We start from the raw sequence: 24106 nt of genomic DNA on the forward strand, positions 1-24106 counted from the left end.
CGTTTTAAATGATTTCCCCTGTAAAGAGGTGCAGTAGCAAAACAACTTAACAGCTGCATGTGAGAGAAATTGGTGAAATTGGTGATTTTCAGGCAAATAGAAGACAAATAGCAGGATGAGCACATAAACAAGCATTCCTCCAATGCCTGACCCTTTTCCGGCGGGTTCTCTTTGGAAGTGGCGCATGTGATTTGCTAACATTGTTAGATGGGTTCCTGGCACAGCGGTCTGTTTTTGTCAGGAAGACTGTACGATGTCCAGAGGTCATATGGCAGGACACCAAGCAGCAAGGCTTGTTTGCCTCTCATGAAACACATCTATTGATAAAAAAATAAATCACATGCTTGGGGCTGTTACGGTGACCGTATTACCACCAAATAAGTCATGACCGTAGTCAAATTCCAGGTGACTGTTTAGTCAGAGCCTCAGGCTTCTCTAAGCTCAGATGCTGCTGATGGTCATTAGTAGCCTACCAAACTTGCTAACTGTCTGGTAGTCAGCACTCTATTGTCCCTCTAATCATTCTAATATCAATGCAAATGTGATGGAAAATCTAATCAAACACTTCATGAGAGCCCATGAGGTCATGTTGAGCAACATTTCTATAGGCTGTGCAATTGCGCGAGAAAACAGAGTGGTGGCCTTTATAAAATAGGAGGATCCCATCAGCTTTCTATAGGCTCGGCCAACTATATTCATTTCTCTACTTTCCTAATATTAAGCACATTGCTTCTATTTACAACAGGTGTATAGTCTACCTGGCTGGCATGAAAATAAACCACAGTAAAAGCATCTTCCATTCGCTGTTTAAGTGCAAAGAGGACATGTATTTTCCCCTGCTTCCTGTTCCGACAGGTGTATGATAATGGTCCGTTCTAAATCAAAACTCATTTCACACGTATATTATTTAGTATATAATTAATACAGCTTGGAAAAGCCTAATTACAGTGATAAACGGTCACGTGGAGTTTGACTGCCAGATGTGGTGGTAATATGGTCACCGCCCTAATGACGCCCTGTTTCTTTGTTAACCCCTCAACACAGAATAGCCACATGTGCTCACACCCTCTGAAATCATTTGGAGAAAATATCCTTTCTATTTTATTCAGCTTTGTTCAATTGTATTCTTCATACTATAAAATAATGCCACGGAATTGTAAACAAATTGTGTCTGCTAAATGAACTAGTGTATCCCTCAGCCATATGGCATAGCCAGATCAAGGCTTAACAATGTCTGAATATACTATCCTGTTCTTCTGAAATAGACTACATCTCCTTCATATCGTGTTTCTTTAGACCGGTCTAAAATAAAGAATGGATTTATTGTGATGGTGTCAGCTATTTTACATGGATTTATTAGACTTTTAAAAATGTAGAGGTTCCAAAGGTGGCCATCAGTAGCTTGTAGGCTGTTGGGGTCCAAATGTGCACTTCACATTTCCATGTCATATAGTGTCAACGTTTATGATCACTAAGTTGGACGTACAAGATGACATGGCGTCTGTTCTGAACAGAATGAGCCTGTTTGTCATTTGTGAAGTACGCACCTGAATGCAATTATGATTCCTTTTTATTTTACCTTTATTTAACTAGGCAAGTCGGTTAAGAACAAATTCTTATTTCCAATAACGGCCTAGGAACAGTGGGTTAACTACCTGTATAGGGGCAGAACGACTGATTTGTACCTTGTCAGCTCGGGGGTTTGAACTTGCAACCTTCCGGTTACTAGTCCAACTCTCTAACCACTAGGCTACCCTGCCGCCCCACGCACATTGAAAATTACAATCCGTTTCTTTGAATTTCCTTGTGAAAACCTAACACTGTAAGGTCATATTTTAGAACTTACCTAGTCATGTTGGCGATAGAACAAGCTTTCAAATGATTCCCACCAGACCCAGATTGGGATTTATAATGGGATGTTTTTGGAAGGCGTAAACAACAGTAATTGTGTGATGCCAGGGATGTGTTCCAAACAAAACAACTACAAGTTTGGTTGCGCTTGTTCCTTAAACGGCACAGCTAGGGAGCTCAAAAAAAAGCACCTTAAAGTTGAAGACTCTTCTACAAGTTACAAAAGTGCATTGAAATGACCCCGCAACTGTGCACACTCTGGAGATGTGTTGGGCCACCAAAAGACACCAGTTAGTTCTCTCACTAGATTTGATCAACAAATACAGCAAAAAGTACAATAAAATGTCGAGGACACATAGAACCAGTGTAATGGATTTAGTCTCGTCAGGTGACTGGTTCTGTCCACAACGTTGGTCTAATAATTGTCCCATAATCTCCAAACGGTTTCCTTTTAACTGCTACTGTGCTTAAACATTCAATATGTTTTCCTGTAAGAAACATTTCAATTTAGCCCATATACAAAGCCTTTAGAAAGTATTCATATCACTTGACTTATTGCAGATTTTGTTTTGTTACAGCCTGAATTAAAAATGTATTAAATATATGTTTTTCTCTCACCCATCTACAAACAATACCCCATAATGACAATGACATGTTTAGACATTTTTGCAAATGTATTGAAAATTAAATACAGAAATATCTCATTTACATAAGAATTCACACTCCTGAGTCAATACTTTGTAGAAGCACCACTGGCAGTGATTACAGCTGTGAGTCTTTCTGGGCAGTTCTCTAAGAGCTTTCCACATCTGGATTGTGCAACATTTGCCCATTATTCTTTTCAAATTCTTCAAGCTCTGTCAAATTGGTTGTTGATCATTTATAGACAACCATTTTCAGGTCTTGCCAAAGATTTTCCAAGAACATTTAAGTCAAAACTGTCACTCAGCCACTCAGGAACATTCATAGTCTTCTTTGAAAACAATTGCAGCGTAGATTTGGCCTTGTGTTTTGGTTATTGTCCTGCTGAAAGGTGAATTCATCTCCCAGTGTCTGTGGAAAGCAGACAACCAGGTTTTCCTCTAGGATTTTGCCTGTGCTTAGATTAATTCTGTTTCTTTTTTTGTCCTGAAAAACTCCCCAGTCGTTAACCTTTACAAGCATAACCATAACATGATGCAGCAACCACTGGTACTCAGTAATGTGTTGTATTGGATTTGCCCCAAACATAACACTTTGTATTCAGGACAAAACGTGAATTGCTTTAACAGATTTTTTGCAGTATTACTTTTGTGCCTTGTTACAAACAGGATGCATGTTTTGGAATAATTGTATTATGTACAGGCTTCCTTCTTTTTACTCTTGTCAATTATGTTAGTATTGTGGAGTAACTACAATCCCTCAGTTTTCTCCTATCACAGCCATTAAACTATGTAACTGTTTAAAGTCCCCACAGTGACTGTACGAACATACCCCAACCAGAAGCCATGGATTACAGGCAACATCCACACTGACCTAAAGGGTAGAGCTGCCACTTTCAAGGAGCGGGACTCTAACCTGGAAGCTTATAAGAAATCCCGCTATGCCCTCTGACAAACCATCAAACAGGCAAAGCGTCAATACAGGACTAAGATCGAATCGTACTACACCAGTTCCGACGCTCGTTGGATGGTTCTTGTGCCCAAGAACACTAAGGTAACCTGCCTAAATGACTACCGACCCGTAGCACTCACCATCAGAACCACAGATGACGCAGTCTCTATTGCACTCCACAATGCCCTTTCCCACCTGGACAAAAGGAACACATATGTGAGAATGCTATTCATTGACTACAGCTCAGCGTTAAACACCATAGTGCCCTCAAAGCTCATCACTAAGCTAAGGACCCTGGGACTAAACACCTCCCTCTGCAACTGGATACTGGACTTCCTGACGGGTCGCCCCCAAGTGGTAAGGGTAGGTAACAACACATCCTCCACGCTGATCCTCATCACAGGGGCCCCTCAGGGGTGGGTGCTCAATCCCCTCCTGTACTCCCTGTTCACTCATGACTGCATGGCCAGGCACGAATCTAACACAATCATTACATTTTCTGGTGACAACAGTGGTAGGCCTGATCACCGACAACGACGAGCCAGTCTATAGGGAGGAGGTCAGAAACCTGGCCGTGTGGTGCCAGGACAACAACCTCTCCCTCAACGTGATCAAGATAAAGATGATTGTGGACTACAGGAAAAGGAGGACCAAGCACACCCCCATTCTCATCGATGTGGCTGAAGTGCAGCAGGTTGAGAGATTCAAGTTCCTTAGTGTCCACATCACCAACAAACTATCATGGTCCAAGCAAGACAGGGCACGACAAAACCTATTCCCCCTCAGGAGACTGAAAAGATTTGGCATGGGTCCTCAGATCCTCAAAAGGTTCTACAGGTGGACCATCGACACCATCCTGACTGGTTGCATCACCACCTGGTATCAGCCGCCGACCGCAAGGCACTACAGAGGGTAGTGCGTACGCCCCAGTACATCACTGGGGCCAAGCTTCCTGCCATCCAGGACCTCTATACCAAGCAGTGTCAGAAGAAGGCCCTAAAAATTGTCAAAGACTCCAACCACCCTAGTCATAGACTGTTCTCTGTCCTACCGCGTGGCCAGCGGTACCGGAGTGCCAAGTCGAGGTCCAAAAGGCTTCTCAACAGCTTCAACTCCCAAGCCATAAGACTCCTGAACAGCTAATCAAATGGCCACCCAGACTGTTTGCTTTGTCCCCCACATCCTTACGCTGCTGCTATTCTGTTTATTATCCATGCATAGTCACTTTAACTCTACCTACATCTACTACCTCAATTACCTCGACTAAGCTGTGCCCCCGCACATTGACTCTGTACCGGTACCCCCTGTATATAGCCTTGCAATTGTGATTTTACTGCTGCTGTTTAATTATTTGTTACTTTTATTTCTTACTTATCTATTTTTTACGTATGTATTTTTTCTTAAAACTGCATTGTTGGTTAAGGGCTTGTAAGTAAGCATTTCACTTTATGGTCGACACCTGTTGTATTCGGCGCATGTGACGAATGCAATTTGATTTGGTTGGCCTCAAGGTGAAATCCCTAAAATGTGGTTTACTTCCTCGCCCGCAACGGAGTTAGGAAGGACGCCTGTATCTTTGTAGTGAATTGGTATATTGATGCACCATCCAAAGTGTAATCAATAACTTCACCAAGCTGAAAGTTATATTCAATGTCTGCTTTTTTCATTTTAACCCATCTACCAATAGCTGCCCTTCATTGTTAGGCATTGGAAAACCTCCCTGGTCTGTGTTTGAAATTCACTCCTCAACTGAGGGACAGAGATGTTAAACACAGAGTATTATGTAACTTATTTAGGCTTGCCATAACAAAAGGAGTTAAATACCTAATGACTCAAGACATCTCAGCTTTTAAATTTTAATTCATAATTCAAAAAATAAACAAATCCACTAACATGATGGGGTATAGGCCAGTGACAAAAACACTAAATTGAATCAATTTGAAATTCAGGCTGTAACACAACAAAATGTGTGAAAAGTCCAGGGATGTGAATACTTTCTGAAGGCACTCTAAGCCAATTCCCACAAGTGGAAAGGGTTAACGAATAAGAGTACATGAACCTGATCCGACTGGAGATCAGCACTCCTACTCTGAGGATACATATAAGGCCCGCTGAGTAACGGGGGAAACAGGTAAACACGTGCTAGTCCATCACCATGGAGACCACACACCTCCAGTCACATGACTGATAAAGCATTGAAGAGGAAGAGTAGGTGGAATAGGACGGCAGCCTAAACACACAAGTACACAAAACAAACCGACACAAAAGCCCAAACACTCATCTCTGATCCCCCTTGAAAGAAACATCTCAGTCCATCGCCTCTAGAAACTTCAATCAAAAATATGTAGCGTGGGTATAAGTATGTAGTTGATGTTAGGCTGCAGGTTTCGTGATGGAACACTTGTGACAGCAGGACTAGTTTCAAGTTTTAAAGTGTATTTTACACATTGTCTGGATACAGACTAGGGGCAGTCAGGGGTTAAGGCCTGTCTGGTATCAGTGAGCTGAGCTCACGCTGGCCTGGTTGGCTGCATGTGAATGACAGGATGAGAGGATGAGTGCAGGGATGTAGCTAAGCCATATTCCACTCTCTCACACTGGGAAAACCCCACAGGATGAGCTGAGCCAGCGTGGAGCAGCGTACGTGTGGTGTGTGTGGGTGTGTGTGCGTGTGACTAGCTTAGCGGTGAGAGAGGCTGGTAATCTGTAAAGCTGCTTTGCCTAGGGCGGCTGGTGTGAAACTTGCCAAGAGTGACGGAGAGAGAGCAGGAGGGAAAGGAGGAGTGTGAGAGAGGGAGGGAAAGAGATAGGTTGTGAGAGAGATTACATAAGAAGCTTTTTACTTTCCTTTGTCAACAAACACAGGAGCCATGTTTACGCACACACAGGACACACATGAACACACGTGCATGCACACAGACACACGGGGGAACGTGAGATAATGTCCTGGTTGTCATAACCTAAAAACCGTAGTCTCACGTTAATTGCCAATGGCCAGATTGCACAACAGACAGGTGTTTTCCCTGGTTATGACTTCTGCCCCAGATTAGATACTGTGATATCGTTAAAATGGTATCTAAAGAGTAAGGCACCGCTACTATCATATAGTTCCTGCACTGCAGTACACATTTTGTGAACAATATTTTCAGAAATATTCAGTTTCACCTGACTACAAAACATTTCAACTAAATTGATTGACTGGCTGTAAATTATTTCTAAAATTACATGATATAATTCAATAGCATTATCGTCGCTACTACTCATCCCCGTACACATAATTCACTACACTCCAATATGCCAAGCAACAGCAATCCTTCTTAGCCTACTGCAGATCCCTCAGTCAGTTCACTGTCTGCCCCTGCCACGACCCAGAGAGAGAGCGCGAGAGACCCAGAGAGAGAGACCGAGAGAGAGGGAGAGAGAGGGAGAGAGAGAGAGAGGGAGAGAGAGAGGGAGAGAGAGAGAGAGGGAGAGAGAGGGAGAGAGAGAGAGAGAGAGGGAGCGAGAGAGCGCGAGAGAGCGCGAGAGAGAGAGAGAGCAGGAGAGAGAGAGAGCAGGAGAGAGAGAGAGAGCAGGAGAGAGAGAGAGAGCAGGAGAGAGAGAGAGAGCAGGAGAGAGAGAGAGAGCAGGAGAGAGAGAGAGAGCAGGAGAGAGAGAGAGAGCAGGAGAGAGAGAGAGAGCAGGAGAGAGAGAGAGAGCAGGAGAGAGAGAGAGAGCAGGAGAGAGAGAGAGAGCAGGAGAGAGAGAGAGAGCAGGAGAGAGAGAGAGAGCAGGAGAGAGAGAGAGAGCAGGAGAGAGAGAGAGCAGGAGAGAGAGAGAGCAGGAGAGAGAGAGAGCAGGAGAGAGAGAGAGCAGGAGAGAGAGAGAGCAGGAGAGAGAGAGAGCAGGAGAGAGAGAGAGCAGAGAGAGAGAGAGAGCAGAGAGAGAGAGCAGAGAGAGAGAGAGCAGAGAGAGAGAGAGCAGAGAGAGAGAGAGCAGAGAGAGAGCAGAGAGAGAGAGCAGAGAGAGAGAGCAGAGAGAGAGAGCAGAGAGAGAGCAGAGAGAGAGAGCAGAGAGAGAGAGCAGAGAGAGAGAGAGCAGAGAGAGAGAGAGCAGAGATAGAGAGCAGCGAGAGAGCGAGCGAGCTAGGAGAGAGAAATAATTGAGGCAAACGGCATTGTGATAGAAAGAGAGAGACAAAGCAAGGGAGGGAGAGGCTCACACTTGTTCGAGTGAGAGAGAAAGAGAGAGGGTGGGAACGTGATGGTCCGCGTGACGCTGGCTCAGACACTGCAGGCGGTTACGTAAGTGTACCCCCTGCCCTGTCTCCTCATGGACTGAGCAGACACCGCTCTCCTCCAATCCCTCACTCTGCAGCCGCGGCCCGCTTTTCTCCCCTCAGCTCACATGGCTCCTCACATGCTCCCTCCCCCTCTTACTCGTTCTCCCTCGCCTGCTCGTTCCCTCTCTCTCTCCTCCTCCCACTCACTGTGCCCCAGGGGAGCCACCAACCTCTGCTGTCGCTTTTCTCTTTCTCTCGCTCTTTCTATTTCCTCGCTCACTTCTGTGGAGTGAGACAGCAGCTCCACGCTCAGGGCAACAGGGATATGACACACACACAAAAAAGACAAATACACACTCAAACACTCCCGGAATACGTGAAAGGACACACAAGCACATATCATTCTTAGGCTTTTTAAAACATGCCAACATGTTTTGGCACAATATGTAAATGTCAGTGCTGTTGACTGCATCATATACCCTGTGAATTCTATCATATCAGAGTACAACCTATTTGAGTATGATACTGATTGACATTTAGCAACAGGACATGATCTCAATACTTGTGCTATTCTTCAAAAGGCAGTGGCATATCAAGGCAGCGCTACTTCTACTGTATGTAAACTCTTCAACGTCTCGTCTCCCTATCCTCCTCTACTAAGACCTGCAGCACACATGCTTCACTTTACCCTCCAGAGTTGATCACCCTGGAACTTTGTCTAGTTATTCAACAACCCTCCCCTCATATCACTCCCACCCTCTCTCCCCCTCCTCCCAAATTCACAGGCCCATGGTGGAGAGAGAGATGAGATAAAGGAGAGAGAGAGAGAGAGAGAGAGAGATGAGATAAAGGAGAGAGAGAGAGATGAGATAAAGGAGAGAGAGAGAGAGAGAGAGAGAGATGAGATAAAGGAGAGAGAGAGAGATGAGATAAAGGAGAGAGAGAGAGAGAGAGATGAGGTAAAGGCGAGAGAGAGACTTCTACTTCCCCAGAGTCAGACACATCGATGGCTCTGAACGAACTTTATTTAACTCTCTGCAAACTGGAAACGATTTATCCGGAGGCTGCATTCATTGTAGCTGGGGATTTTAACAAGGCTAATCTAAAAACAAGACTCCCCAAATTTTATCAGCATATCGATTGCGCAACCAGGGGTGGAAAGACCTTGGATCATTGTTACTCATTGTTACTCTAACTTCCGCGACGCATATAAGGCCCTGCCCCGCCCCCCTTTCGGAAAAGCTGACCACGACTCCATTTTGTTGATCCCTGCCTACAGACAGAAATTAAAACAAGAGGCTCCCACGCTGAGGTCTGTCCAACGCTGGTCCGACCAAGCTGACTCCACACTCCAAGACTGCTTCCATCACGTGGACTGGGAGATGTTTCGTATTGCGTCAGATAACAACATTGACCAATACGCTGATTCGGTGTGCGAGTTCATTAGAACGTGCGTTGAAGATGTCGTTCCCATAGCAACGATTAAAACATTCCCTAACCAGAAACCGTGGATTGATGGCAGCATTCGTGTGAAACTGAAAGCGCGAACCACTGCTTTTAATCAGGGCAAGGTGTCTGGTAACATGACCGAATACAAACAGTGCAGCTATTCCCTCCGCAAGGCTATCAAACAAGCTAAGCGCCAGTACAGAGACAAAGTAGAATCTCAATTCAACGGCTCAGACACAAGAGGCATGTGGCAGGGTCTACAGTCAATCACGGACTACAGGAAGAAATCCAGCCCAGTCACGGACCAGGATGTCTTGCTCCCAGGCAGACTAAATAACTTTTTTGCCCGCTTTGAGGACAATACAGTGCCACTGACACGGCCTGCAACGAAAACATGCGGTCTCTCCTTCACTGCAGCCGAGGTGAGTAAGACATTTAAACGTGTTAACCCTCGCAAGGCTGCAGGCCCAGACGGCATCCCCAGCCGCGCCCTCAGAGCATGCGCAGACCAGCTGGCCGGTGTGTTTACGGACATATTCAATCAATCCCTATACCAGTCTGCTGTTCCCACATGCTTCAAGAGGGCCACCATTGTTCCTGTTCCCAAGAAAGCTAAGGTAACTGAGCTAAACGACTACCGCCCCGTAGCACTCACATCGTCATCATGAAGTGCTTTGAGAGACTAGTCAAGGACCATATCACCTCCACCCTACCTGACACCCTAGACCCACTCCAATTTGCTTACCGCCCAAATAGGTCCACAGACGATGCAATCTCAACCACACTGCACACTGCCCTAACCCATCTGGACAAGAGGAATACCTACGTGAGAATGCTGTTCATCGACTACAGCTCGGCATTCAACACCATAGTACCCTCCAAGCTCGTCATCAAGCTCGAGACCCTGGGTCTCGACCCCGCCCTGTGCAACTGGGTACTGGACTTCCTGACGGGCCGCCCCCAGGTTGTGAGGGTAGGCAACAACATCTCCTCCCCGCTGATCCTCAACACTGGGGCCCCACAAGGGTGCGTTCTGAGCCCTCTCCTGTACTCCCTGTTCACCCACGACTGCGTGGCCACGCACGCCTCCAACTCAATCATCAAGTTTGCGGACGACACAACAGTGGTAGGCTTGATTACCAACAACGACGAGACGGCCTACAGGGAGGAGGTGAGGGCCCTCGGAGTGTGGTGTCAGGAAAATAACCTCACACTCAACGTCAACAAAACTAAGGAGATGATTGTGGACTTCAGGAAACAGCAGAGGGAACACCCCCCTATCCACATCGATGGAACAGTAGTGGAGAGGGTAGCAAGTTTTAAGTTCCTCGGCATACACATCACAGACAAACTGAATTGGTCCACTCACACAGACAGCATCGTGAAGAAGGCGCAGCAGCGCCTCTTCAACCTCAGGAGGCTGAAGAAATTTGGCTTGTCACCAAAAGCACTCACAAAATTCTACAGATGCACAATCGAGAGCATCCTGGCGGGCTGTATCACCGCCTGGTATGGCAACTGCACCGTCCTCAACCGTAAGGCTCTCCAGAGGGTAGTGAGGTCTGCACAACGCATCACCGGGGGCAAACTACCTGCCCTCCAGGACACCTACACCACCCGATGTCACAGGAAGGCCATAAAGATCATCAAGGACATCAACCACCCGAGCCACTGCCTGTTCACCCCGCTATCATCCAGAAGGCGAGGTCAGTACAGGTGCATCAAAGCTGGGACCGAGAGACTGAAAAACAGCTTCTATCTCAAGGCCATCAGACTGTTAAACAGCCACCACTAACACTGAGTGGCTGCTGCCAACACACTGACTCAACTCCAGCCACTTTAATAATGGGAATTGATGGGAAATGATGTAAATATATCACTAGCCACTTTAAACAATGCTACCTTATATAATGTTACTTACCCTACATTATTCATCTCATATGCATACGTATATACTGTACTCTATATCATCGACTGTATCCTTATGTAATACATGTATCACTAGCCACTTTAAACTATGCCACTTTGTTTACATACTCATCTCATTTGTACATACTGTACTCGATACCATCTACTGTATCTTGCCTATGCTGCTCTGTACCATCACTCATTCATATATCCTTATGTACATATTCTTTATCCCCTTACACTGTGTACAAGACAGTAGTTTTGGAATTGTTAGTTAGATTACTTGTTATTACTGCATTGTCGGAACTAGAAGCACAAGCATTTCGCTACACTCGCATTAACATCTGCTAACCATGTGTATGTGACAAATAAAATTTGATTTGATTTGATTTGAGAGAGGTGCACCCACGGTCACTGCAGTATTGATTTGTTTGTTCAGCGTTTGCTCCCCCCACCCTCCATCTCTCCAACCCTTTCTCCCTCACAGTGTGAGCTTGTCCTCGAGTGCCACCCTGCCTTATATAAAAGCATGTAGAGGCCCACAGACTACTGATGATGAGGAGTCTGGGCTCAGGGACCACAGAGAGAACGCGAGATGCAGAGAGACACAGAGAGAGCGCGAGACACAGAGAGAGCGTGAGACACAGAGAGAGCGCGAGACACAGAGAGAGCGCGAGACACAGAGAGCGCGAGACACAGAGAGAGCGCGAGACACAGAGCCTACAGCACCGTGGGCAACAACTGATCTGAGTGCAGCCCACCCAGTCCATCATGACAGTACAATATGAACCAACCAATCTTCATCTTCATTTGCTTTCACTTGTAACTGCAGCCACATAGTGTGGTTGATACAACACGGTATATTCACATTGCTGCTACACTGGGGAAGTGGTTTATCCTTCTAAAAAAAGGTAACGACTGCAACACCTAAAGATGAACACACAACCAAAGCCGTTACTGTGACACCTAAGTCTGTGACAATACATCCATTCATGAAAGTCTCAGTATACAGTATTTTGTATCCAGGACGTTGACATTGGTTACAGAGGGTAGTGCGTACAGCCCAGTACACTGGGGGTGAGATCCCTGCCATCCAGGACCTCTATACCAGGCGCTGTCGGAGAAAGGCCAAAATAATTGTCAAAGACTCCAGCCCCCCTAAGTCATAGACTGTTCTCTCTGCTACCGCACAGCAAGTGGTACCGATGCACCAAGTCTGGAACCAACAGGACCGTGAACAGCTTCTACCACAAGACTGCTAAATAGTTAACCAAATAGCTACCCAGACTATCTGCATATACCCCGTTTTGCACCAACTCCTCTGATTCATCACATACGTTGCTGATACTATTCATTAACTATCCCTTTGCCTAGTCACCATACCCTACCTATATGTACAGTACAGGGATTTCACCATGAGGCCAATTGTCACTTTAAAACAGTTACATAGTTTAATGGCTGTGATAAGAGAAAACTGAGGATGGATCAACAACATTGTAGTTAGTCAACCTAATTGACAGAGTGAAAAGGAAGCCTGAACAAAATTTAAATTTTCCAAAACATGTGTCCTGTTTGTAACAAAGCAAATCCCCCAAATATATTACAGAGTACCACTCTCCATATTTTCAAGCAGAGTGGTGGCTGCATCATGTTATGGGTACGCTTGTAATCGTTAAGAAATGAGAGGTTTTAGAAGATAAAAAAGAAACGGAACGGAGCTAGGCACAGGAAAAATCTTGGAGGAAAATCTAGTTCAGTTTGCGTTCGACCACACACTGGGAGACTAATTCACCTTTCAGCAGGACAATATCCTAAAATACAAGGCCAAATCTACACTGGAGTTGCTTACCAAGAAGACAGTGAATGTTCGAGTGGCCGAGTTACAGTTTTGACTTAAATCTGATTGAAAATCTATGGCAATACCTTAAAATAGTTGTCTTGCAATGATCAATAACCAATTTGACCGAGCATGAAGAATTTTGAAAATAATAATGGGCTACTTTTGTACAATCCAGGTGTGCAGAGCTCTTAAGACTTACCCAGAAAGACTGCTGTAATTGCTGCCAAAGGTGATTGTAACATGTTTTGACTCAGGGGTGTGAATACCTATGTAATCTAGATATTTTTCTGTATTTCATTTTCAATAAATTAGCAAAACATTTTGAAAACATGTTTTCAATGTCATGGGATATCAATTTAATCCACGTTGAATTCAAACTGTAAAATGTGGAATAATTCAAGGGGTATGAATACTTTCTGAAGGCACTATAGTATTCATTTTCTATATCTGTGACCATATTGTCCAGGAGTTTCTAGTGGATAGACATATGGTTCAGGAGAAACTAATGAACTAATGAAAAAAGCATCTAATCAACAATCACTATTTTCAATTAACTCTGCACCTCTTCCAACACAACTATTTACTTTTTTCACAACTGCCACCAGTTTTTACTTTTTTTTGTTTACATATCTATTTGACTAAGTGTGTAAAATAAAAAAGAATGTTAAAACTCATTAAAACACCAATGTTATTCACTAAATTGATGGTTTATACGGTTTTTAGTATAATGTTTATAGCTTTGTCATAAAACATTTTGTAAATGTTTTATTTGATTATTTTATATATTGTACATGTGATAAGTAATGTTCGATGTAAATTTTGTGCGCGTCCGAGCACTTCTTCCAGGAGTGCTGCACAGAAGAAATGCCATACTGTACAGAGATGCAAGAGACAGAACTTCACGGAGTTCGCCCCATTAGTTTGCACTATATGGATCAACGTTTTTTCTGTGATCAAATCAACATGATATCAGCCCCATTTCAATGCAACAAACCAAAACAAATCTAACTTTGCAAGATTGAGCGCAACAGAGTTGAATTCTATTGGCGGGTAGCCCACGAGCGGACTTTCCATCAACTGCAAGTGAATGCGCTTTTCAGATCAGTTCAGATTTTTTTTTACCTTTATTTAACTAGGCAAGTCAGTTATTAAGAAGAAATTCTTATTTACAGTGACGGCTATAGCTAGAGGGTTTATTTTCATATTCAAAGCTATAGCTAGAGGGTTTATTTTCATATTCAAAGCTATAGCTAGAGGGTTTATTTTCATATTCAAAGCTATAGCCAGAGGGTTTATTTTCATATTCAAAGCTATAGCCAGAGGGTTTATTTTCATATTCAAAGCTATAGCCAGAGGGTTTATTTTCATATTCAAACCTATAGCCAGAGGGTTTATTTTCATATTCAAAGCTATAGCCAGAGGGTTTATTTTCATATTCATATAGCCAGAGGGTTTATTTTCATATTCAAACCTATAGCCAGAGGGTTTATTTTCATATTCAAAGCTATAGCCAGAGGGTTTATTTTCATATTCAAACCTATAGCCAGAGGGTTTATTTTCATATTCAAACCTATAGCCAGAGGGTTTATTTTCATATTCAAACCTATAGCCAGAGGGTTTATTTTCATATTCAAACCTATAGCCAGAGGGTTTATTTTCATATTCAAACCTATAGCCAGAGGGTTTATTTTCATATTCAAACCTATAGCCAGAGGGTTTATTTTCATATTCAAAGCTATAGCCAGAGGGTTTATTTTCATATTCAAACCTATAGCCAGAGGGTTTATTTTCATATTCAAAGCTATAGCCAGAGGGTGTATTTTCATATTCATATAGCCAGAGGGTGTATTTTCATATTCATATAGCCAGAGGGTTTATTTTCATATTCAAAGCTATAGCCAGAGGGTTTATTTTTATATTCAAACCTATAGCCAGAGGGTTTATTTTCATATTCAAACCTATAGCCAGAGGGTTTATTTTCATATTCAAAGCTATAGCCAGAGGGTTTATTTTCATATTCAAACCTATAGCCAGAGGGTTTATTTTCATATTCAAAGCTATAGCTAGAGGGTTTATTTTCATATTCAAACCTATAGCCAGAGGGTTTATTTTCATATTCAAAGCTATAGCCAGAGGGTTTATTTTCATATTCAAACCTATAGCCAGAGGGTTTATTTTCATATTCAAACCTATAGCCAGAGGGTTTATTTTCATATTCAAAGCTATAGCCAGAGGGGTAGCCTAGATTGTCTAACTATCTGTATGGTAATAATAATAATAATAATAACATTTTATTATGTAAAGTGGTTTCTCGCATCAAAACACAATATAAGTAAAACAAATGTTTTAATGTCAAGTTCCTCATCATGTAAAAACATTTTTTTTAAGTCTCAAGCAATTTAGGCCTGCATTGAACACCACATATAGGCTAAAGTAGGCTATATCACAGAAAATAAAAGCTATTTCCATGTGAAAATATTATGGGATTTGCTCTCTAGACACGCCACCAAACTCTAGGCACATGACACAATGTATACAATACCTCTGCAGTACAGTGTGTGTGTGTGTGTGTGTGTGTGCGCGCGCATTCCAGTAGAGGCTCCTCAGAGGAAGGCGAGGATACGAATCCTATGCAGTGAAAAATGTAAAAAATAAGTTATCCTTTTTAGATAAAACTATTTGCTCCATTGGTTTAGTTGGTAGGCCTACATTATGCTCCAAACGCCACAATAGCCTATTATATTAATAGCCTGTCTTAAACTGTAAGGGTCAAGCCTGTGTTCACTGTAAACGCACGCCGGAAGTTGCAAAAAATTCTCACAGTGTTCAAGTTTCCACTCACAAGACCTAACATTTGCTCAGTACCCCAAAGAAGGGGGGGGGGGACCGAAAGAATTACAAACACCTGTGACAATCTGAAATACCCAAAAAGGCCCCTAGATGTCATATTATAAAATTCCCCCCCAAAAATGTGAAAGTTACCAAAGTTCGGTTAAGTTTACTGATTAACTTAGAAAGTTTCCAGTAATATACCCTTGTCTTGTTGTCTTGTACACCCCTAAACACCCTGTATGTAACACACCCTTGTCATCATGTCCTGTACATCCCTAAACACCCTGTATGTAACACACCCTTGTCATCATGTCCTGTACATCCCTAAACACCCTGTACGTAACACACCCTTGTCATCATGTCCTGTACATCCCTAAACACCCTGTACTTAACACAACCTTGTCATCATGTCCTGTACATCCCTAAACACCCTGTACGTAACACACCCTTGTCATCATGTCCTGTACATCCCTAAACACCCTGTACGTAACACACCCTTGTCATCATGTCCTGTACATCCCTAAACACCCTGTACATATCACACCCTTGACATGTCTGGTTCAGTACTCACAGGCTCATCAAAGGCCTCCTTCTTGTTCAGCATCTCTCGGAGTGTCTGCAGGATCTTAATGCACAGCTTTTCCTCCTTGTCCATCAGCTTCTTGGTGTGTTTGATCAGTCTGAATGACAAAGGTAAGAGTACAAACGAAACATCAGTACCATGGCTTTAAGTCATCTAAGCACACCAACGGACGTGTGACCTTTGACTGGAAGTTTGTGAGGACAGAAAATAATAAACAAAACCCTTTTTTGGGAAACATTTAGGAAAAGTCAGAAGTCGAAATTAAAACACAAAGAAGAACAATGGATGGCCAAATGCAAACTTGGCACTGGTGTAAACGCTCAAGAAATGCAGCCCATAGATTATGTTTGTGATGGTGTGTCTGTCTGATCAGTGTTTGTGACTGCATCTGTACCTCTGCCACACTCACTTGGACATGAAGGCCCCACTCACACAGCGCAGTCTGGCAGCCTCTGGGAACAGCAGCTCAGGGCTGTGTAGTACATCCACCAACACAGAGAACTCAGCCTGCACCATAGGACTGAACTGCTCCTCTAGACACGCCACCACACCCTGGACACATGACACAATGGATACAATACCTCTGCAGTGCAGTGCAGTGCAGTGTGTGTGTGTGTGTATTCCAGGGGAGGCTCCTCAGAGGAAGGGGAGGATAATAATCCTATGCAGTGAAATATTTAAAAATAAGTTGTCCTTTTTTTAGATAAAACCATACTAAATATATATTACATGTCACCAAATAACTGATTAAAACACACTGTTTTGTAATGAATGTCTACAAGTAGACTCAACAGCACCATCTAGAGTAGCACCATGGTGTAGCTGGAGGACAGCTAGCTTCCGTGGGGTACATTGACTTCAATACAAAACCTAGGAGGCTCATGGCTCCCACCCCCTTCCATAGACTACACAGTAATTATGCCAACTTCTAGAGGATGTCCTTCAACCTATCAGAGCTCTTGCAGTATGAAGTAACATCTTGTCCATCCAATCAAAGGATCAGAGAATGAATCTAGAAATGAAAGCACAGGCTACAGCTAGCTAGCACTGCAGTGCTTAAAGTCTGGTGAGTAGTTGACTTAAAGAGAGAAAGACAGTAGTTGAACAGTTTTGATTTTGAACAAACTATTTTCTTCAAAAATTAAGGAGAAGCAGCAGAGTGAGAGAGCTAGCTATATTTTGTAGGTTTTTACCTTCTTAGTTTACCTTTTACTTATGCAGCTAATTCAGTTAATTTGCCTACTCAACAACCTGACTCAAACAGAGGAATGCTATTTACGGTGCCTTCGGAAAGTATTCAGACCCTTTGACTTCTTCCACATTTTGTTAGATTACAGCCTTTTTCTAGAATGTGTTGTTTTTTTTCAATCTACACACCATACCCCAAACAGGGTTTTAGAAATTGCTGCTAATTTATTAAATATAATGAACTGAAATATTACATTAACATAAGTCTGAGGTCCTGAGGACTCTGGATCAGGTTTTCATCAAGGATCACTCTGTACTTTGCTCTTTTCATCTTTACCTCGATCCTGACTAGTCTCCCAGTCCTTGCAGCTGAAAAACATCCCCACAGCATGATGCTGCCACCACCATGCTTCGCTGTAGGGATGGTGCCAGGTTTCCTCCATAAGTGACACTTGTCATTCAGGCCAAAGAGTTCAATCTTGGTTTCATCAGACCAGACGATCTTGTTTCTCATAGTCAGAGTCTTTTGGTGCCTTTTGGCAAACTCCAAACAGGCTGTCTTGTGCCTTTTACTGAGGAGTGGCTTCTGTCTGGCCACTCTACCATAAAGTCCTGATTGTTGGAGTGCTGCAGAGATGGTTGGCCATCTGGAAGGTTCTCCTATCTCCACAGAGGAACTCTGGAGGTCTCAGAATAACCTTTGGGTTCTTGGTCACCTCCCTGAACAAGACCCTTCTACCCCGATTGATCAGTTTGGCCTGGCGGCCAGCTCTAGGAAGAGTCTTGGTGGTTCAAAACTTCTTCAATTTAAGAATGATGGAGGCCACGGTGTTCTTGGTGACCTTCAATGCTGCAGTCATTTTTTGGTACCCTTCCAGATTTGTGCATCGACACAATCCTGTCTCGGAGCTCTACGGACAATTCTTTCGACTTCATGGCTTGGATTTTGCTCTGACATGCACTGTCAACTGTGGGACCTTATATAGACAGGTGTGTGCCTTTCCAAATAATTTTGGATTTACCACAGGTGGACTCCAATTCAGTTGTAGAAACATCTCAAGGAAGATCAATGGAAACAGGATGCACCTTCGCTCAATTTCGAGTCTCATAGTAAAGGGTCTGAATACTTATGTAAACAGGTATCTGTATCAGTTTTTATTATGAATAAATTAGCAAAAATGTCTATAAACCTGTTTTCGCTTTGTCATTATGGGGTATTGTGTGTAGATTGCCGAGTTGTAAAAAAATATATAAGGCTGTAACATAACAAAATGTGGAAAAAGTCAAGGGGTCAGAATACTTTTCAAAGGCACTGTATGTTAGCTTGCTGGCTAAGGCTAACCAACACTGCAACTCTTCCAAGTCAAGGTAAGCTTTCATTTTAGAAATGAATTGGCACCGGACCTGCCGGTGTAACTGCTACAATTTTTGCTGTACACTGTACTGTGTGATTGTACACATGGCAAGAGTGTGCAAGGCGGTTTTGAATATTTCACTGTCTCTCTCACCTTGATTACTCCAATTTGTCTCTCGACTTTCATTTTTAAGCTATGTTGTAGCAACCTCATGATGGGTATTATATAGGGCAATTTCGAGTATGATGTAGTAGCCTAAACCTATGGATGTTACATTGAACTGGGTGAATGGAATATGAATGACAGTCATCCAATATGCTGTAATAGAAATGAGGCCATTGTCATAAATATACAATACCCCCCTAATCTTGAACGGCAAGAACCGCCAGTGGCATATTCATGTATATTTGTGAGAGTGCATATTTCTGTGTGTGTGTGTGTGTGTGTGTGTGAGGGATCACCTGCAGCTTCTCGATGATGCTCTTGTAGTCAGGCACTCCCAGAATCTCCTTGCGGACCCGGGTGCGTGCTGAGGTTCTCCAGTCCTTGACGGCACGCTCCACCCTGTAGGTGTGGGCCTTCAGAGACAGAGTGTTCACCTGGCTGTCCAGATCCACCGGGATGGCTATGGCACGCGCCTTAGCTGGAGAGGAGACAGGGTGGAGGCCTTATAACTAGGAACTGAAGGAGCCTCAAAGTTAGAGTGCTGATATCGGTTTAGCCTTGTAGACCATATCGAATACTCTGAATCGCTTTCTGAAGATGGGCCCATATCTCTCCCAGACACACACATTCACACAAGCTGACATGACACCCATTCAACCAACAGAGAAAGGCATTGGTCTACTTTCTGTATTGTCTGCATACACAGTGGCGGCAGACTAACATGTACAGGGCTTATTGGGTGAGATTTAAATACTTGCAATGTCTCCCTGTCATTATAGAAATCATTGATGTTTCCAGTCTACAAACCTTAGTCAAGGCCTGTCAAAGTGCAATCATTGGGCTGTGAGACTCACCCACGTCAGACAGTGTTTTGATGCAGCCCTCGATGTTGTTCTTCTGGGCCGAGCTGATCCAGGTGCAGTTATAGATCCTGAAGGAGGACTGGAGCAGCTGGATGAAGATGGGCTGGTGGGTCTGACATAGAAGAGAGGGAGGATAAACAGTCACTAAAACACTCCATAAACAAACACTTCAATGGCACTCAAAAATGTTGTGCCAGCACCTACCAGATGGATAAGCATTTGCCTCAAGTGCCTGAACTGACTGAATTGAAACACGAATGGCCTGAGGAAGGTATTTAAATACCCATGTACAAGGTTAACCTCTCTCCCAGGAATACCTGCAGGTTGGAGTTGTTGACAGGGAACTGGGAGCTAAAGAAGCCCTTGACGATGGCCATCACCGTCTCCGTCACGTACCTCTCCAGGGGAATGTTGGCATGGTTACGGTCCGTGGTGCTGTTGCACACCTAAAACGACAGAGGAGAGGGGAATGTCTGTCTGTCACTCAGGAGTGAGGGGGGAAGAGACTGACCTAGGGTATCTCTCATGTTTTAGTTGTAATATTTTATATGACAAACAAAAACATACATAGACAAAAACAATAGACAACTTAACATACATACATACTTACAAACATACATACTCTACATATCCACAAACATTAACGACATGACAATTGCTCAGACACACGTGCCCACAGTATCCACAACATTGTTTCTACTGCTTGTAAGACTTTGCCCCATATGACGTAAAATTGTATTATGTTGTTTTTGTCTGTAGACAGATTTTTTCCCATATTTAAATAACGCATTTGATTCTTCCATTCTCTTAGCTAGCCTACCGTACATCCAATGTCTCGAAATATTCAGAAAGACGGATTAAAAGTCAACTTGCTTTGTAAATCTTATTAGACAGCTTTTTAACGCTGCCCATAAGTTTTGGAACGTATAGTACTCCAAGAAGGAATGAATTCCTGAGTCGTTAGTTTTACACTTAAGACATGACTGCCATTGTGCTGTAGAATGTGTGAAATTGGTCTCTTGTATAATAATATCTATACATTACTTTCTACAGGATTAAGCTTACATTTTCGTTATTTGTAATTTTGTTCATTATGTTCCAACACTCCCTCCATCGTTTGTCAATACCAGTTATTTTTAAGTCTTGGTTCCAATAGATTGGACAGGCTCTCTGCAAGGTTTTGTATACATCTTACCTATCATATGACTAACTATCTTCTTCTGACTCATTTTTGGTTTCTATGCCTTTAGTTTGTGGGCCAATTTATCTGTGAATTCTGAAAAGCTTGAATTCTGAAAAGATTGTTCCATAGGGGTGTGTTTTTATGGAGTGATATTGGTTCTTGAAGAATCCGTTTAATTTTCTTCCATCTTGTTCTAATTTTCTTGATTATGAAGTTGTTAATGTTCTTTGCTCCATCCTTTGAAAACAGACACGTGAAAAGATTGCACCTCTTCATTATGTAGCATGCACCTCTACATTATGAACCCATTGTTCCTCTTTACTGCATTTAACTATACATCGCAAGTAAAAGCCTTGGGTGGCGAGTTGATACAATTCCAAATCTGGAAGGTTAAAACCACCCTCAGATTAAAACTTTGCTTTAGGAGTTTTATTTGTCTTATACACTTTTTTTAAGAACGTCTTCGATGGGGTAATTCTACCTGTAAGGCTTATGGGGAGATTGTTTCATTTAATTAGATCTGCTTTCATGTTGTTGAGTAATGGGATAAAGTTATTTGTCATCACTTCAAATCAAATCAAATCAAATCAAATTGATTCACTTATTAAGCATCCTAAGTATTTCATATTTTTTGTGGTCCACTTAAAGCAGGGTTTGTCAACTAGGTTCGGTATCGGGCCAAATTTTTATTGAGCTAATAGTCGGTGGGCAGAACATAATTAGTATATAATATTAACACAAATATTTAGCCAACACTACAAATTGAACAACATCCAATTAGTAGGCTTCATAATAAATTCAGTGACAATTACATAATTTCTATCTGATTACGCTCATAAAATCACCATGTCTCCATAAAGATGGCGCCGAAGAGGATGGCTGACATTTTACAAGCTCCTAACCAATTGTGCTATTTTGTTTGATTTTTTGCGTACTTATTTTTTAAACTTATTTTGTAAAAAATGTTGCTGCTACCGTCTCTCTTATGACCGAAAATGACTTCTGGACAACAGAACAGCGATTACTCACCACGAACTGGAAGAAGCTTATCTCTTTAATGAGTCCGACGAGAAGGATATACTGCTCTCCATGGACAACAGGCAACATCCGCATTGAGCTAAAAGCTAGAGCTGCCGCATTCAAAGAGTGGGACACTAATCCGGATGCTTATAAGAAATCCCGCTATGCCCTCAAACAAAACAACAAACTGGCAAGCGTCCATACAGGATTAAGATTAAATCCTACTACACCAGCTCTGATGCTCGTCAGATGTGGCAGGGCTGCCCAGTGACGCGAGCCTACCAGACAAGCTAAATGCCTTTTACGCTCGCTTCGAGACAAGCAATACTGAAGCATGCACAAGAGCACCAGCTGTTATGGATGACTGTGTGATAACGCTCTCCGTAGTCGATGTGAGCAAGACCTTTAAACAGGTCAACATTCACAAAGCCGCGGGGCCAGATGGACTACCAGGACGAGTACTCAAAGCATGCGCGGACCAACTGGCAAGTGTCTTCACTGACATTCTCATCCTCTCCCTGTCTGAGTCTGTAATACCAACATGTTTCAAGCAGACCACCATAGTCCCTGTGTCCAAGGAAGCGAAGGTAACCTGTCATTCAAGGCGGTCAAAAGCCTTTTTGGCATCAATAATGAACGAGGTGGAAGGTGTGTTCCACAGCACACTAGCGAGAGCCCTGGTAGAAATGTGTTCAACATCCACTGTAGTAGCTAGCAAGTTTACTAGATAGCTACAGTAGTTGCCGTGGTAACCAAACAAACAGACTTGCTAGTTTTACCTAACCAAACCATCAGTACTAGCTTGCCATTATGAAAATCAAATTCAACAATGCCATAATGTTTTAAAATTTGACTTTTGCTTTCAAAAGCAGCATAAACATAGAACATATAAGAATGAACTATAGCCATTGAATTCTACCGTGCAAATATACCATGTGTTATTTAAGCAATAAGGCCTGGGGGGGTGTGGTATATGGCCATATATCACAAACACCCGAGGGGCCTTATTGCTATTATAAACTGGTTACCAATGTACTCCGAGCAGTAAAAATACATATTTTGTCATACCTGTGGTATACGGTCTGATATGCCACGGCTGTCAGCCAATCAGCATCCAGGGCTCAAACCACCCAGTTTATAAAGAGAAATAATGCACACTCTAGAATGCCCTTCAAGCCAATCAGAAACAAATATTCAACAATGCAATGGTATAAGGATAAATCTGCATCTAGTTTTTAACATATTGTATTATACTGAAACATGTTCTTGTATTTGTTTCTAAGTGTCCATGTTAAATAAACCCTGTTTGATTAATATTTATCAAGTCTGGTAAGACTTTTGCCATTCTGTTGCTTAGGAGTTTTGCTATTTTATTGTCATAATTTATTACATGGGTTTGTAATATCTGCAGGGGACTCTCCAGATTTTTCTGGTTTTATCTGCAGGGGACTCTCCAGATTTTTCTGGTTTTAATATAACTGAAATAACAGTTCAATACATGGAACTCTGAATTCCTAAATTGAGTGACGTGTGTTGTCATTTGAGTAAATAAGGGCGGTACTTTGTCCCAGAATATGAAATAAAACGATAAGAAAGCCATCGATCCCTGGTGCTTTTCTCTGGGTGAAGATTTTTACAAGTGTCTAACATTTCTTTTTGGGTGATTTCCATTTTTAGCCTGGTGTATATCTCAATAGTCTAAAGAACTTATCTTCTCCTTTCCCTCATCTACACTGAACTGGACTGGGGAAAGGCCCATTCCCTGAAGGGACCCACCATGTTGAATTCACTTACACTGAGTCTACAAAACATTAAGGACAGCTGCTGTTACCATGACACAGACTAACCAGGTGAATACAGGTGAAACCCCTTATTGATGTCACTTGTTAAATCTACTTCAAATCAGTGTAGATGAAGGGGAGAAGACAAGTTAAAGAAGGATTTTTAAGCCTCGAGACAACTTGTCTACAGTAAATTGTCTACAGTATGTTGTGCCATTCAACATGGACAAATGG

The 24106-nt window shown here is 42.7% G+C and overlaps 1 protein-coding gene across 2 annotated transcripts in view; it reads right to left on the reverse strand.

The window, feature by feature from the left end:
* Positions 1 to 24106, reverse strand: part of LOC139406899 (inositol 1,4,5-trisphosphate-gated calcium channel ITPR2-like) — a 156386-nt gene that overhangs the window by 71697 nt on the left and 60583 nt on the right. For both annotated transcript variants that reach the window (XM_071150040.1, XM_071150049.1), the window contains exons 33-37: positions 20206 to 20334; positions 19880 to 20000; positions 19322 to 19503; positions 16727 to 16869; positions 16306 to 16414 (exon numbers count right to left, since the gene is read on the reverse strand). In XM_071150040.1, the coding sequence (XP_071006141.1) occupies positions 16306 to 16414; positions 16727 to 16869; positions 19322 to 19503; positions 19880 to 20000; positions 20206 to 20334 (684 nt within the window). The remainder of the gene's footprint in view (positions 1 to 16305; positions 16415 to 16726; positions 16870 to 19321; positions 19504 to 19879; positions 20001 to 20205; positions 20335 to 24106) is intronic.

This window comes from Oncorhynchus clarkii, chromosome 1 (assembly GCF_045791955.1).
Source record: "Oncorhynchus clarkii lewisi isolate Uvic-CL-2024 chromosome 1, UVic_Ocla_1.0, whole genome shotgun sequence".
Taxonomy (NCBI): domain Eukaryota; kingdom Metazoa; phylum Chordata; class Actinopteri; order Salmoniformes; family Salmonidae; genus Oncorhynchus; species Oncorhynchus clarkii.